Below are 15,979 nucleotides of genomic sequence, written 5' to 3'. Positions count from 1 at the left end.
AAGGACTTGTGGACTTGCCAATAGAAAACTGGGTACTGGACCATCATTTGGTATTGAAAATTATCTTCTGTTTTGTTTAGTGCTAGCTTGTGCCAAGTTGAGAATTTTTTTATAATAACATTACTTATTAATGCTTTTACTAATGTTACTGTTATTACTGTTCTGAACAATTATTACTGTTCAGTACGGCATTAACTTAAGTATTGTCGGTGTTGCTTAAGCTTGGATGTTAAATGCAAACTTATTTGATACACAGATTATTATAATTATAAGTTTGATTAGCTTACTGTTTGGAGAGAATTAATGTGTACATAACTTAAATCTAATTGATTTTAGAATTGTTAATAATATTATTTTACTGATTATTTCATTTGTAAATGACATGCTTATCCACCTCTCTGGCTAAAAGGGATTGTCTTATTTTTGACCAAAATCACCTCTATCCTTAGCTCGGTTAGAGCCTTGTATATTTCACCACTAGTTTTTTTTTTTTCTCCTACAGGTTGAACAACTTGTGGGATAGAGTGCACCCATCTAAAATATATATAAATCTTCTGTATAAATGTTGTATATAAATGGAGGTAAAAATATATATATATATATAAAAATTCTATATATATAAAAAAACTGTATATAAAATTGTGTATATAATAAATGAAATGAAAAAAAAAAAGTCCGTTCTCGGAGGTTTCACGCTTAATACGCCACCATCCATCCACTCGGTGGAGCAGAAACCGTGACTCATCGGAAAGGCCACCCGTTGCCACTCGACCGTGGTCCAGTGTCAATATTGCTGTGCAAACTGATGGCGTTGTTTGCGATGAACGGCCGTCAGCATGCGTGCTGTCACCAAGCGTTTGCTCCGGAGCTCAATGCGGAACAGGGTTCGTTGCACTGTCGTGTTGGGGCTTTTTTCACTCTGTGCCTGAGTTAGTCGGTCTCAGTCGTAGATAGCAAGGTTTTTCCTACAGAAACTGGGGTTTTTCGTCCAGCAAAACAGACAAATCGACCATAGAACACAAGCAATTAACAGACTTAAGATACGCAGCACGGCAGATAAATTTAATTAAAAATAATAGTTCGGTTTCGTCGTGTTGGAGACCTTTCTGGGGGCCGCCACTGTTCATTTGGACAGCCAGTTGAGCAACAGTAGCGCGCCGATCGGTCCTGACCAATCGTTTCAGCCATAGAAAATTTGGGCAGATGTGCTAAGTGGCAACTGAAGTTTAACCTTGACAAATGCAAAGTACTGCATATGGGTAGAAGTAACCCCAGAGAAACGTACCAAATGTGTGGTACTACACTTAAGGTGGTAGAAAATGAAAAAGACCTGGGAGTAATTGTGCAGTCAGATATGAAGTTTTCTGAGCAATGCAGACAGGCTGCCAGGGCACATCATGGAGTTTTGTCAATGATATATAGGAATTTTGCTAGCAGGGAAAAGGAGGTGATTGTCCTTCTGTATAAGGCAATGGTCACGCCACGCCTTGAGTACTGCGTACAGGTCTGGAGACCTCATGTAGATTTGCTTGAGTGTGTACAGAGAAGGGCAAGATTGGTGAGGGGAACAAAGGGATCCTCTTACCAAGAGAGGCTTACGTTCTGCAAATTGCAGTGGCTGGAGACTAGGCACCTGCTCGGTGATCTGATTGAGGTGTATAAGACCTTGAATGGGTTGAACATGCTGAATTCTGATGGGATCCTTCCACTTGTTTAGAATACGAACCTAAAGTGGCATAAATTCAAATTAAGAAAAGACAGGTGTAGAACAGATGTGCGGAAATTTGCCTTTAGCCAGCGGGTGGTTAATTGCCGGAACAAACTTCCATCTGTCGTTGTGGAAGTTGATAGGTTAAATAAATTTAAGGAGGAACTGGACAAGCATTTGGAGGGAATGGTGTGATTTTTTTTTTTTTTTTTTTGGCCGATGCTGCATAAGCTCATGCACTTGCTTTCTTGCATCACATGTCACTACTACTACTACTACTGCTACTGCTACGTTCACTTCTGGAATCAATGGGGCTCCAAAATTGGCACGTCGGGTCGTCAAAACACCCATTCATCCAGTCTTGATACACTTTTACCACTGCAGCACGTGAGCATTTCACAAAGTTCGCTGTTTCGGAAATACTGGCACCCCTGACCCGATAGCCGATGATCATGTCTTTTTCCAGGTCTGATAGGTCGCATGCTTTGCCCATGACAGAGGCTGTTACTCTGTTCACGGATGCCGAACATCACAATGGTGTGGGGGGCGGGCCATCCCGAGTTCGCTAGGAGTGCACTGTACCCAGGCGCCAACGTTCAAGGGGAACCTGAAAACCTAACACATTAACATATGAAGAAAATATTAAAGAGGCGCCAAATTACGATTGGCACGCGGGCGCTACATCCTTGGGAACGCCCCTGATGGCGTGGATATTAAACTGGTTAAACTTGAATTGCATGAATAAAGTGTATTTTGCTCAATGCTCGCTATGTAAGTAATCACTGTCTAAAAACACTGTGAACCAAGAGTCTGAACGGAAGGCTTTCATGTCATCAGTAGGTTCATTATAGAGAAGGAAGTTTACTATATATATGTTTCTACTTCCCATGAAGTAACTCGATCATGCATGGGAAATTTTACATCTTTTAGGTTTGACAAACCTTCATATTGACAAAAATATTGTGGGGAGCTTGGCATTCAGCATGGCAATTGTGAACTGCATGTTTTGTTTAAACCATTCTATTGTAAGTATTTCGAAGTTGGTCAGTTTATAACTAGTAAGTAATTTTATTAATGTTATTGCTGATTTCCAGTTGGTGATTAGTGGTGTGGACGTGTTGGCTGAGGTTGGTTGTTTGGTATTGTGTGTGCGTAGACTGGGTTGGTGATAATAATCTCTGGTACTGGATTTAACTGTAGTGCTTCTGATGTAACATGCATTATATTCTTGTTGGCAGTGAATTAAATAAACTACGTTATTGATAACTGAAATATTATATGCATGAGTATCTTTGCAGTTAGAAAATGTATTAATTATAAAGGTCAGTGTTGGAAAATGCATTTTTGAGTTGTCTAGCTAGGAAGTTGTCTAGCTTATGATATGGAAGGATTATTTTGGCACAGTAGAGCATCGATTGGCTGTGTACTAATATGATGCAGTTGAACTTGTATATAGTCGAAAATAATTACTTATTTTTATCTGCACCATTTTCGAACTTCGTTTCGTTGTTGCCAGATCTCTCACTCTTTTCAAGAGTGAGAGATCTGGCAACAACGTTTTGAGTTGCACAGTATTTAGTTTGTTGTAGTAGTAGTCGCATGCGATGCAAGAAAGCAAATGTATGAGCTTATGCAGCATCAGCCAAAAAAAAAAAAAAAAAAAAAATCACACCATTCCCTCCAAATGCCTGTCCAGTTACTCCTTAAATTTATTCAACCTATCAACTTCCACAACGACAGATGGAAGTTTGTTCCAGCAATTAACCACCCGCTGGCTAAAGGCAAATTTCCGCACATCTATTCTACATCTGTCCTTTCTTAATTTGAATTTATGCCCCCTTAGGTTCGTAATCTGAACAAGTGGAAGGATCCCATCAGAATTCAGCGTGCTGAACCCATTCAAGGCCTTATACACCTCATTCATTCCCCTTCATTCAATGCAAACCTATTGACATTTGTCCTACATCAGATTTACTTTATGTTCGTTATCTCGAGCAGATTGTAAATGTGCATTATAGTAAAAAAAAAAAAAAAAAAAATTGACGATGTCACTACACCGCAGCCGACGTCAGTCATGTGATGATGTAATTCAATTATAACTAGCTATACTTCTCTAGTGAATGAAACGCGAATGTCAATATGGTCGCCGGATTGATAACATTTTACTCAATGTAATGGAAGTTAGCGACAATAACTTACAACTCCATTCAATCTTGTTTTCGTATGTGTGCGTCAACCACCTTTAAGGCATATATTAAACTTAACGTTGTTGTTTTCATCCGTTCAGTCGCAGCCGACTTTCAGAGACTATGTAGTAGTAGTGGCATGTGATGCAAGAAAGCAAATGTATGAGCTTATGCAGAATCAGCCAAAAAAAAAAAATAATAATAATAATAACACCATTCCCTCCAAATGCCTGTCCGGTTCCTCCTTAAATTTATTCAACCTATCAACTTCCACAAAGACAGATGGAAGTTTGTTCCATCTGTCGTTGTGGAAGTTGAACCACCGGCTGGCTAAAGGCAAATTTCCGCACATCTATTCTACATCTGTCCTTTCTTAATTTGAATTTATGCCCCTTAAGTTCGTAATCTGAACAAGTGGAAGGATCCCATCAGAATTCAGCGTGCTGAACCCATTCAAGGCCTTATACACCTCAATCAGATCACCGAGCAGGTGCCTAGTCTCCAGCCACTGCAATTTGCAGAACTTAAGCCTCTTTTGATAAGAGGATCCCTTCATTCCCCTCACCAATCTTGTTGCCCTTCTCTGTACACGCTCAAGTAAATCTACATCCTTCCTAAAATGAGGCCTCCAGACCTGTACGCAGTACTCAAGGCGTGGCCTGACCATTGCCTTATACAGAGGGATAATCACCTCCTTTTCCCTGCTAGCAAAATTCCTATATATTATAGACAAAACCCCATGACCTGCCCTGGCAGCCTGTCTGCATTGCTCAGAAAACTTCATATCTGACTGCACAATTACTCCCAGGTATTTTTCATTTTCTACCACCTTAAGTGTAGTACCACACAGTTGGTACGTTTCTCTGGGGTTACTTCTACCCATATGCAGTACTTTGCATTTATCAAGGTTAAACTTCAGTTGCCACTTCTTAGCCCATCTGCCCAAATTATCTAGATCCTGTTGCAGTAGCACACTGCCATTACTGTCATTAACAACCCTGCCAACCTTTGTATCATCTGCAAACTTCGACACTAAGCCTGATGTACCTTCATCAATATCATTGATAAATATACAAAACAACAGTGGACCCAACACCGAACCCTGTTGGACTCCACTAATAACATTAGTCCAAGAAGAGCAGCACCCATTGATTACCACCCTCTGTCTTCTCGCACTTAACCATCCTTTTATCCATTGTAGCAACTTACCCTTAATACCATTCTGCTCCAATTTGTACAATAGTCTTCCATGCGCAACAGTGTCAAAAGCTTTCCTGAAATCCAAATATATGATATCAAAATTATTTTTTGCATCCAGTTCCTTTGTAACCACATCATAATATCCTATCAAATTTGTCAGACAAGACTTTCCCTTAACAAACCCATGCTGTGTCTGAATTATTGCTGCAGTCTTGTCTAGATGATCCTGCAATGCATCTTTAACCAGCGACTCCATTATTTTACCCGGAACAGAAGTTAACTAACTGGTCTGTAATTACTCGTGTCACCCTTCGATCCCCCTTTGTGAATTGGGTATACATTTGCACATCTCCAGTCGGTGGGAACCTCCCCTGAGTCCAATGATGCTCTCATAATTATGGCTAAGGGTTTGCTTAGTTGCTTTGCCGCCTCCTTTAATATAACTGGATAGATCCCATCCACCCCAGGTGCTTATCTTACGTTTAACTTCAACAGTTTCTCTTCCGCTTTGCTCTCAGTTATTACAAAATCATTAAGTATCCTGCTACAATTTGATAACCTTCTGCCATTTCAAACCTTAATAATTCCTCATGTGTGAATGTAGATGCAAAATACTCATTCAGTTTGTTTGCTATCTGAGCAGGATCATCAACATGTAAATAAAACATTGGTTGGTCGTTTGTCGATTCATCATTCAGTTTGTTTGTCGATTTTCGCATACCATTTAATTTTGTTAATTGGTAAGGTAATAAAAGTTCAAATTGGTGCCTTATATCTTCATTTATATAGCCTGTGAATTGCCGTTTAGAATCTGCATTAAATTCACAAACGGGATCACAATTACGGGCGCTTACTGCAATTATTTTATGGCACCAGCAAAAAAATAAAAAATAATAAAAAAAATAATAAAAAATAAATAAAATAAAATTTAAGAAAATAATAAAAATAACAAATAAATAAATGGTGACTCGTTTGGATTATTGACGTTCAGATTTCGACCTCTACTGTATTTCTAACAGACTGTTTTGTTATTGGGTGATTTTCTAATCTATTTCTTGCTTCATATATGGTATATTGAACGAGATTATGTAGATATTTTCATTTTATGAGATCCATAGTTAAGTATCTGAATTCTATTTGTGTCATTTTCATAATGACAGTATTTTACTGCATTGTAGATTTGTGTAAATAAAACAGAATTTTTGACACTATGTGGGTGATGAGAATGAAAATGTAAAAACTGCCCTGTGTGTGTATGTGTTCTTTTTATAGATACAAATATTTAATTGATTGTTATCTTTTGAGATCTTTAGATTCAAGAAAATTTATGCTATTGTTTCGTTTAAGCTCCCGTGCATATTTTTACCTCTGATGAATATTGCATCAACGTTATCCTTGAAGAGAACAAATAGTGAAACTCAGTTGTCGAATTGAAAAATACTATCGTCTGGAACGCTAAAATTTGGCAACGAAAATAATATTTCAATATATTTCTGGCAAACCAAAAATATCCAAAAGAAGCAGATGTCATACCATAGTTTTTCTTGGTACCGACATTCGGAAGCCACGAATTTACATACAAATTCGAGCATATAGGTTTTTATACAATATATACAAATAGGCTCGAATTTTTAATTCTCAAGGACAATTATAACACGTTTTGGAAAGCTTTAATGGGAAATGTGAGACCTGGGATGCTTTGAACTTAATATTAAAAAGTAAATTGATCGAACTTAATGTCATTCCGGTACAGTTGGAGCATTAACTATCATGTTAAGGCCACCAAGACTAAACTTTATAAATCCATGTGCATTATGTCCATAAATTGCACGTGTTCTTTGGTCGACCTGCCTATTTTGCTGGACGAAAAAACCGAGTTTCCCAGGGAAAAATTAGAAAAAAAAAAAAAGAAGAAGCTATGATATTCGGCCACACAAGAACTAACTCCTTCTTATGTATTGTATCTGTGTGTAATGTATCTATTTATATATTGCATTTGTTTTCTGGTAAATCTATCTGTTTTGCTAAACGAAAAACCCCAATTAGAGCATTAGCGAAACCATTACGTTGTGCTACAGTGATTTTTAACAAAGCGCCACGGCATTTTGGGGCGCTGCGAAATTCATAAAGGGATGCCACCAGATTAAGAATTACTGTATTCCATTCAAACCAGGGCTCGGATTGGAGAACGGAGCGCACCAGAACGCCGTTCCGGTTCGTCAAACCCATCGGTAACGATATGCACTTATCTGATCATTAAAAATAAAATAGTTTATAAAATAGCGTTCAGTTTCATAAAATATTTTTTCTTGATTCAAACTGATGGAAATTGTTCTTCAGCTGTGCCGCAAATATAAAAGTTTGCAAAGTGCAAAAGTTTGAGAATCATTGCCACACTCCCGGGGTCCTGAACTGGATATCATCATCATTCTTCTCTTTCATGGTGATTCCCTTCTACTTCTCTTCTCTTCTCTCTCTCTCTCTCTCTCTCAGGGTAACTCGGAAATTACTTTTTAGCTGGTGCAGCATAAGCCTCAGGCTTACCCTATCAGACGCAAATACTGAAACTCAGACGCTTGCGTCTGAGTTTATGATTTCGAAAATTAAAAAAAAATACGATAAAAATTTTCTTTATTATTATTAGTTTCTCTCATTTATTTTCATTCGATATTTTTAATTAGTTTTAGCAAGTCATAATTAATAGATCACCTTTTCAATTCAGTAAAAATGCTGAAATTTTTTTTTTTTATAATTAAAACAGAGCACGGAGTTAAATGAACGTCACGCGAGTGTAACTGAGGGTGCGAAAAGGGTAAGTTGAGTAATAACCGAAAAAATTTGAATTAAATTAATAGCAACACATGTAATAATCATTATCTTGGGATAAAATGTGATGCATTTTTTCTCATCGGGATTGTGGAGATCAATAGATGTCGCTGAATGCAAGTTTGCACTTACTGGTTACATTATCGTGTTGTGGGATAAATATATTCTGTAAATGAATACTTAACGATGAGAAATATAAATTTTATAAACTCTCCTGATTGTAAATGGTTCGAAAATGTCATCCTTTTATTGACTTTTAGCGTTATCAGATAAGACAGCAGTAAACATGTTTATATAGATTATCTTGTGTCAACGTTATCCTAGGATATAAATAGCTATGTTTGGTCGTTTGCTTGTTCCTGACGACGAAGAGAACACTGCCACTTCACTAGTAGAAGACTTTGATGAGCTTGGTGTTTCTGATATGGTTGGGGGCCGCCTCAGTTTCAGTGATGCTGAGAGTACAGATTTACAAGCAGGAACGGGAGGAACAACTTCCAGTGCTATTCGTAAGTGCGAAAAAGAAGTGTGTAATTTGTTGCATTGTGTGTAATTGGCGTTATATAAATTAAAATTTATGTATGTGCCATTGCCATTACTAAGCTAAATATTAACATAACCAGGGTTGAACACAGGGGGGATGACCGAGGGCAATTTTACCCCGGTGGAATAAAATAAAATCATTCCCCCTGGGAAAAATAGCAATTTTTATTTTAATATTAGAATATTCACATTATAAATCTATTATTATAATATTTATAAATATACAGAGTTTTTGTAACATATATATATGTTGTAAATATTAAGTAATAAGACAAAATGTACATATGCTACATGCCCTCCCCCGGTGTAAATGTTCTCTATTCGACATTGAAGGTAACACATGTAAATCTAAAATTCGACGACCATTTAGCCCGGTTTTCGTTAGGTAAAATTTTATATACCTATATTTATTGTATTATGACAACTGCTTTGTCCCGTTTCCTTCACCTTCCCCTTCATTGATATGTTTGGTTGGAGAATTTGGGAAAAACCCATACTAACATTTTTATTATTATTAATTTTAGACTTATATACTTTTATTGATAATTGATTGTTGATTTTGAAACAAGGGATGAAAACCTATTTTAAAAAATAACACTGTATATAACCATATTATGGGAAGGAAACCATCTGCTGATGTGAAATTTTAACACTGAAATCAGGAAGAAAATTTTTGTTGGCTGTAAGTTACCACTTGAGTGGACAAAGTGATTTTAGAGTGCAGAAGAGCTTTAAATAAATAACAGATAATTAAATAAATTATTTAATAATAAGTGATTAAATAATATTTAATGTTGTTGTTCTGTAATTTTTAGCCAGAAGTGATGTATCATTCCCCCTGCGATGTATCACTAAGTGATGTATCAGGATTGTCAAGAGCAATAAAATGCAAAACTTAATTTGTCTGTACAGTAATACCAGGAATATAGAGACTAGGTACCTGCGAGTTGATCTGATTGCATTAGCATTAGCAAAGGCACATGATGCAAGAAAGCAAGCTTATATAGCATCAGCCAAAAAAAAAAAAAAAAAATCTTGTTTCACCCATCCACTCGCTCCAAATGTTTGTCAAGTTCTGCCTTGAATCTAGTTAAGCTATCAACTTCTACGACAGATGGACATTTGTTCCACCAATCAACCACCCACTGGCTAAAGGCAAACTTCCGCACATCTATCCTAAAACCGTTATTTCCTCAATTTGAATTAATGCCCTCTCAGGCGATTATTCTGAGCAAGAGGAAGAATCCCATCAGCATTGAGCATGCTCAAACCATTCAAGGCTTTATACACCTCAATCAAATCACCTCACAGGTGCCTAGTCTCCAGACACTGTAAATTGCAAAACTTAAGCCTTTCTTCTTTGTTCCATTCACTAATCTTGTTGCCCTTCTCTGTACTTGTTCCAACAGTCTACATCCTTCTTAAAATGAGGCCTCCAGACCTGTATATGGAATTCAAGGTGTGGTCTGACCATTGCCTTATACAAGGGGATAATCAACTCCTTATCCCTGCTAGAAAAATTCCTGTACATCATTGACAAGACAGCATGAGCTACTCTTGCAGACCATCTGCACTGCTCAGAAAACTTCATATCTGCCTGCACAATTACCCCCAGGTCCTTTTCATTCTCTACCACTGTCAGTGTGGTACCACAGAGTTGATATGTTACTGTGGGATCACTGCTTCCCATATGTAGTACTTTACATTTGTCAATGTTAAACTTCAGTTGCCACCTGTCAGCCCATCTGCTCAACTTTTCTAGATCCTGTTGCAGCAGTGTACTGTCATTAGTGTCATTAACAACCCTGCCAACCTTTGTATCGTCTGCAAACTTGGACATTAAGCCTGATATACCATCATCAGCATCATTTATAAATACAGAAAACAACAATGGACCCAACACTGAACCCTTAGGGACACCACCAATAACATTAGTCCATGAAGAGCAGTGTCCATTGATTATCACTCTCTCTTCTCCCACTCAACCATCCCTTTATCCATAGCAGCAGTTTGCCTCTAATGCCACATTGCTCCAATTTGTGCAGCAGTCTTCCATGTTCAACAGTATCAAAGGCTTTTCTAAAATCTAAATATATGATATCAAAGTTATTCTTTGCATCCAGTTCCTTTGTAACTACATCATAGTATCCAATCAGATTAGTCAGACAAGACTTCCTCTTAACAAACTCATGCTGTGTCCAAGCTATAACTGAAGTCTTGTCTTGATGATCACGCAATGCTTCTTTAACCAGTGCCTCCATTAATTTCCATGGAACAGAAGTTAAACTAACAGGTCTGTAATTACCTGTGTCTCCCTTTGATCCTCCTTTGTGGATTGGGGTCACATTTGCACATCTCCAGTCCATGGGAAGCTCTCATAATTATGAATAAGGGTTTGCTTACTTCCTTTGCTGCCTCCTTTATAATATAACTGGATAGATTCCATCCACCCTAGGTGCCTTTCTTGTGTTTATCTTCAACAATTTCTGTTCCACTTTACTCTCAGTTATTACTAGATTATCTAGCTCACTGCCAGAGTGGGATACACCTCTGGCATTCCACTCCCTGAATAACTCCTCATGTGTGAATGTTGATGCAGAATATTCATTTAGTTTGTTAGCTACCTGAGGAGGATCATCAACAGTTGAACCATCGATATCAAGTGGACCGATCTGATTCATCCCCTTCCTTCTAGAGTTTAACTAAAGAACTGTTTGCTGTTTTTCTTTGCGTCCTTTGCCAAGGATTTCGTGTAATCTGCCTTCGCCTGCCTAACCTCCTTTGTAACTTGGTTACAGACCAGCTTATATCTATCATGGGCTTCTGTGTCACATGTTAATTTATATGTATCCCATGCATTTTTCTTCTCTGTCACATGTCTAATTAGTTCATCTGACATCCATATAGGCCTAAATCTTGAACAATATTTCTTTGCTGGTATGAAAAGCCTAGTAGCTTCCAAGATTAATTCTTTGAATGCTTCCCATTTTGAATTTTCTGTTGGTAACGTCATCAGTTGGTTCCACTATATAGAATTTAAATACTGTCTCAAACCACCATAGTCACCTTTACGAAAGCAAAAACCCTTCCCTTTACCCTTGATGGAAGTTACCTCTTTGAGTAAATCCAACTTCAGCGCACTGTGATCACTGCCGCCTAGTGGTTCCTTTATCTGCAGATTCCTGATGCATGAAGAATCATTACTGATAATCAGATCAAGAGTATTACTCCCTCTAGTTGCCTCCCGAAGATGCTGCTGTACAAAACAACATCCAGTAAATCCACAAAAGCCACTTTGTTACCTCTTTGTGTAAATCCCACTTCTGCACACTGTGATCACTGCCACCTAGTGGTTCCTTTATCTACAGATTCTTAATGAATGAAGGATCCCTACTGTTAATCAGATAAAGAGTATTACTCCCTCTGGTTACCTCCCAAAGATGCTGCTGTAGAAAACAATCCGGTAAATCCACAAAAGCCTTGCTAGTGTATGAGTGACCATCCCACAAATTCCAGTCAATATCCGGGAAATTAAAATCTCCCATTATAAGACACTCTAATTTATTGGCCCACTCTATTTCTCTGCACAATTGCTCATTATACTCATCAGATTCATTAGGCCTATAACACACGCCTACTCACATTTTTCCTTTCCCAGTGCTTATGTCACACCAAACAGACTCAACATTGCATTGTCCACCAACATCAATTGGATGCATTTCCTTAGATTTTGTGTTTCTTAACTAACAGCATAACCCCTCCTCCCTTCCTGTCCTGTCATCCTTTCTGTACACATTGTACTCCCCAAATTCCAGTTCCGCACTGCTTATGTCTTTGTGACACTATGCCTCTGATATTCCAACAATATCTGCCTTTAATGTCTTGACTAGCATTTCAAGCTCGTCAAACTCCGGGGGCTCACATCTGGCGAGTATGGGCTTGGCACACCCAGGGTCCTGAGCTGGGTATCATCATTTTTCTCTTTCTTGGTGATTCCCTTCTACTTTTGACTCTCTCTCTCTCTCTCTCTCTCTCTCAGGGTAACTCGGGAATTTATTTATTTTTTTCCTGGTGCAGCATAAGCCTCAGGCTTCCTTGCACCATATGGCTAATAATAATAATAATAATAATAAATTTATTAACTGTACTCCTAGCATTGGTTTACTGCAAGTATACATGCACCTGTTTCTTCTCTTAGTTACCCTAACACAGCCCATGTATTTACTTGTTCCACTATGGCTCCCAGCAGTCCTGGAAATTCCCATTGCCTTGCTTTCCAGGCTGCTGCTTAATTGCATTTCAATAGAAGTAGTGCAAGAATCACTTTTACCGCTGCCAGCGGCTCTACTGTTAATCTATTAGTCCGTGTATCTCCCCCCCAAGCCACCAGTTTTCCGACCTATCTAACTCTGCTTCGATAGCATCAGCAAATATTCTTGCACCCTTTCTATTTAAGTGTATCCCATCCCTGTAGAAGCAGTCTCTCCTGTTAACAAGCACAGACCATGCTGAGAAAAATTCTACCCCCTTGAGCTTTGCGCAGTCTCTCCAGGGCCGAATTGAACAACATGGCTCTCATCTTATACTCCCTCCTATCGTGTATGGGCAGAATTGCGGACACTTTCAAATTCAACCCTAACTCAAGGCTTTTTTTTTTTTTTTTCAGCATTGTCTTGTACTTGTTACTCTTGTACTTATTGAGGTGTATATGGCCTTGAATGGGTTGAGCATGCTGAATTCTGATGGGATTCTTCCTCTTGCTCACATTACGAACCTAAGCGGGCATAAATTCAAATTGAGGAAAGAGTTGTAGAATAGATGTGCAGAAATTTGCCTTTAGCCAGTGGGTGGTTAATTGCTGGAACAAACTTCCATCTGTCATTTGGAAGTTGATAGCTTAAATAAATTCAAGAAGGAACTGGACAAACGTTTAGAGTGATTTGTTTTGTGAATTTTTTTTTTAATTTAATTTTTTTTTTTTTTTGGCTGATGCTACAAGCTCATATGCTTGCTTTCTTGCATCACATGCCTCTATTACTATATTGTAAACAAGTTAAATGAATTTGAGCTTTTGATCAGGTCATCTAATGCTGATATAGGTGGGCTTATTGAGACATGGTGGCACTCAGAGATACAAGATGAAGAATTACATGTTGGTGAATATTTTGTATTCAGAAAAGATAAGGAGAGTTGGGGGAGTGCAATGCTTTTGATCAAAAATAGCTTGAAGGTAAGATGGCAAGAATATTCCCCAAGTCTGATCAAGATATACAGATGTTGAGTCAGTGTGTGTGAAACTAGCAGCAAGGAAAGATGACAGATTGGGGTGTGCTTCAGATGAAACTGAAAAATACGACAAAAATCTCTTTCGACAGATGAAACGGGCTGGTAAGTATGATCATCTCAGTGTGGGCTACTTCAACCTATCTGTTACAGACTGGAATAGGTGGACCGGAAAAACATTTTTATAGTAATTGTTTTTTGAGCAAACTGTATGATTGTTACTTGTCCCAGCATATCCAAGAGATAACAGAGAGTCACTTCTGTTTTAGATCTAATTCTTACTAAGCATCCTATCTGTATCAAAAACTTGACAGTGGAAGAACTAATAACAGACTGTAACCATAAATTTGGTTGTATTGAAGAAAAATATTTAGTCAGGGTTAAAAGCAAAGGGTACAATTTCAAGAGAGGGGGACTATAATGGAACAACATATTTCTTCAGCTCAAATAATTGGAGAGAGATATTTTCAGTATGCTGTCAGATACAAATATGCTATATGAAATATTCAAGGGATTTATCCAGTTTGGCATTTACAGATATAGGATTTATCTGTAAATGTAAAGTGCCAAAATGGATTAAGGCGAGGTTAAGAATTTCATTGATCAAAAGAAGCATGGGATAGTTATAATCACGTGATTTCAGTTTGTATGAACAGTATCAGAGAAAATGTAACAAAATGACTGTTGGGATAAGCTGGTTGAAAGCTGATTATGAGAAAACACAAGTGAAGGTAGGTAAGAATGGGAATAGGGAGTTCTCATGAAGCTGCTGGGTTTTGGAGCTGTTATGATCAGGGATGGTTTCAGTATTTTCTAAAGGGTGGGGCTAAAGCATTGTTCAGGAGCATTTTTTATTATTATTATTTGCTACATGGTGCAAGGAAGCCTGCTGCACCAGCCAAAAAAAAAAAAAAAATCCCGAGTTACCCGGAGAGAGAGAAGTAGAAGGGAATCATCAAGAAAGAGAAGAATGATGATACCCAGGGTCCTGAGCTGGATATCATCATTCTTCGCTTTCTTGATGATTCCTTTCTACTTTTCTCTCTCCGGGTAACTCGTTTTTTTTTTTTTTTTTTTTTGGCTGGTGCAGCATAAGCCTCAGGCTTCCTTGCACCATGTAGCAAATAATAATAATAAAAAATGCTCCTGAACAATGCTTTAGCCCCACCGTTTAGAAAATACTGAAACCATCCCTGATCATAACACACCTCCAAAACCCAGCAGCTTCGTGAGAACTGTTCCCATTCTTAGCATCATTAAGCTTTAATCATTATGTAGGAGTAAAAAAAAAAAAAATCCACATTATTTTTGATCATAAGGGCTCAAGCCTCTTTAGCCCCTACCAGGGACATTCACTGGTTATAATCATTTAAGAAATATCTGAAGATCCCCAAGTGTGTCAGATCCCAGGTGCATCTCAACCAGCACACATCCATTTTTCACATCCCTCTATGTGTAGGTATCAAGCTGTTTACTAGACCACAAAAGACCTGTTGGACTGGAGGATTGTTAGTGTTTCCTTAATCGATAAAGGCACTGCTAAAAAGGAATTGGGTAGTAGGCAAGTGAATTTAACTTCTGTGGTATGGTTGATCATGGAGTCTATGGTTAAGGATGCAATTTCAAGCATTCTTGACAAGTATGGTATTATGAATAGATCCCAGCATGAATTTGTTATAGGGAGGCCATGCCTGAACATTCTAGTTAATTACCATGTCATTAGACAGTTATTAAACAGTTGGATGCAGGTAAATTTTGATATTATATACCTAGACTTTTAATCTTTAATCCGAAGATATCATGCATGAATCTTTGGAATATTTAGAGACTGGCATCAAAATTGGAGGACTGAAGATAAACAGCCTTCGTTATGCAGATGATACTAATTTGTAATTCTACGGCTCATCTTAAAGAAACTCTGAGGAGAGTATGTGAAGTAAGTAAGAAAAAAGGATTGTTTCTGAATGTGTGTAAAACTAAAATTATGGTGATTGGTTATGATCTCGGTTCCAGTGAAGTGAAGGTAATGGGCAAGATATTGAAGAAGTTGATGATTACTTAGGGTCAAGAATAAATAAAAATAGTGACTGCTCAAACAATGTAAAGAGATGACAGGCAATTGCTAAACATTGGTCGCTGATCTGATAAAATTATGGAGAGATCATGATCTGCCCCTAAAAACAAAGCTGAGAATCATTGATTCGTTAATTTTTCCAGTTGGCACTTATGGATG

General features: G+C 37.9%; 1 protein-coding gene across 1 annotated transcript in view; it reads left to right on the top strand.

The window, feature by feature from the left end:
• The first annotated feature begins 8,237 nt into the window (after nucleotides 1-8,237).
• Snx21 (Sorting nexin 21) overlaps nucleotides 8,238-15,979 on the top strand; it is a 77,042-nt gene continuing 69,300 nt past the window's right edge. Inside the window, exon 1 of the mRNA XM_090382940.1 lies at nucleotides 8,238-8,429. Within this exon, the coding sequence (XP_090239066.1) occupies nucleotides 8,258-8,429 (172 nt within the window). The 5' untranslated portion in view covers nucleotides 8,238-8,257. The remainder of the gene's footprint in view (nucleotides 8,430-15,979) is intronic.

The sequence above is a fragment of the Mastigoproctus giganteus genome, chromosome 10, assembly GCF_048544385.1.
Source record: "Mastigoproctus giganteus isolate SK-2022 chromosome 10, ASM4854438v1, whole genome shotgun sequence".
In the NCBI taxonomy this organism is placed as follows: Eukaryota; Metazoa; Arthropoda; class Arachnida; order Uropygi; family Thelyphonidae; genus Mastigoproctus; species Mastigoproctus giganteus.
This window is presented reverse-complemented; position numbering and strand designations above follow the sequence as displayed.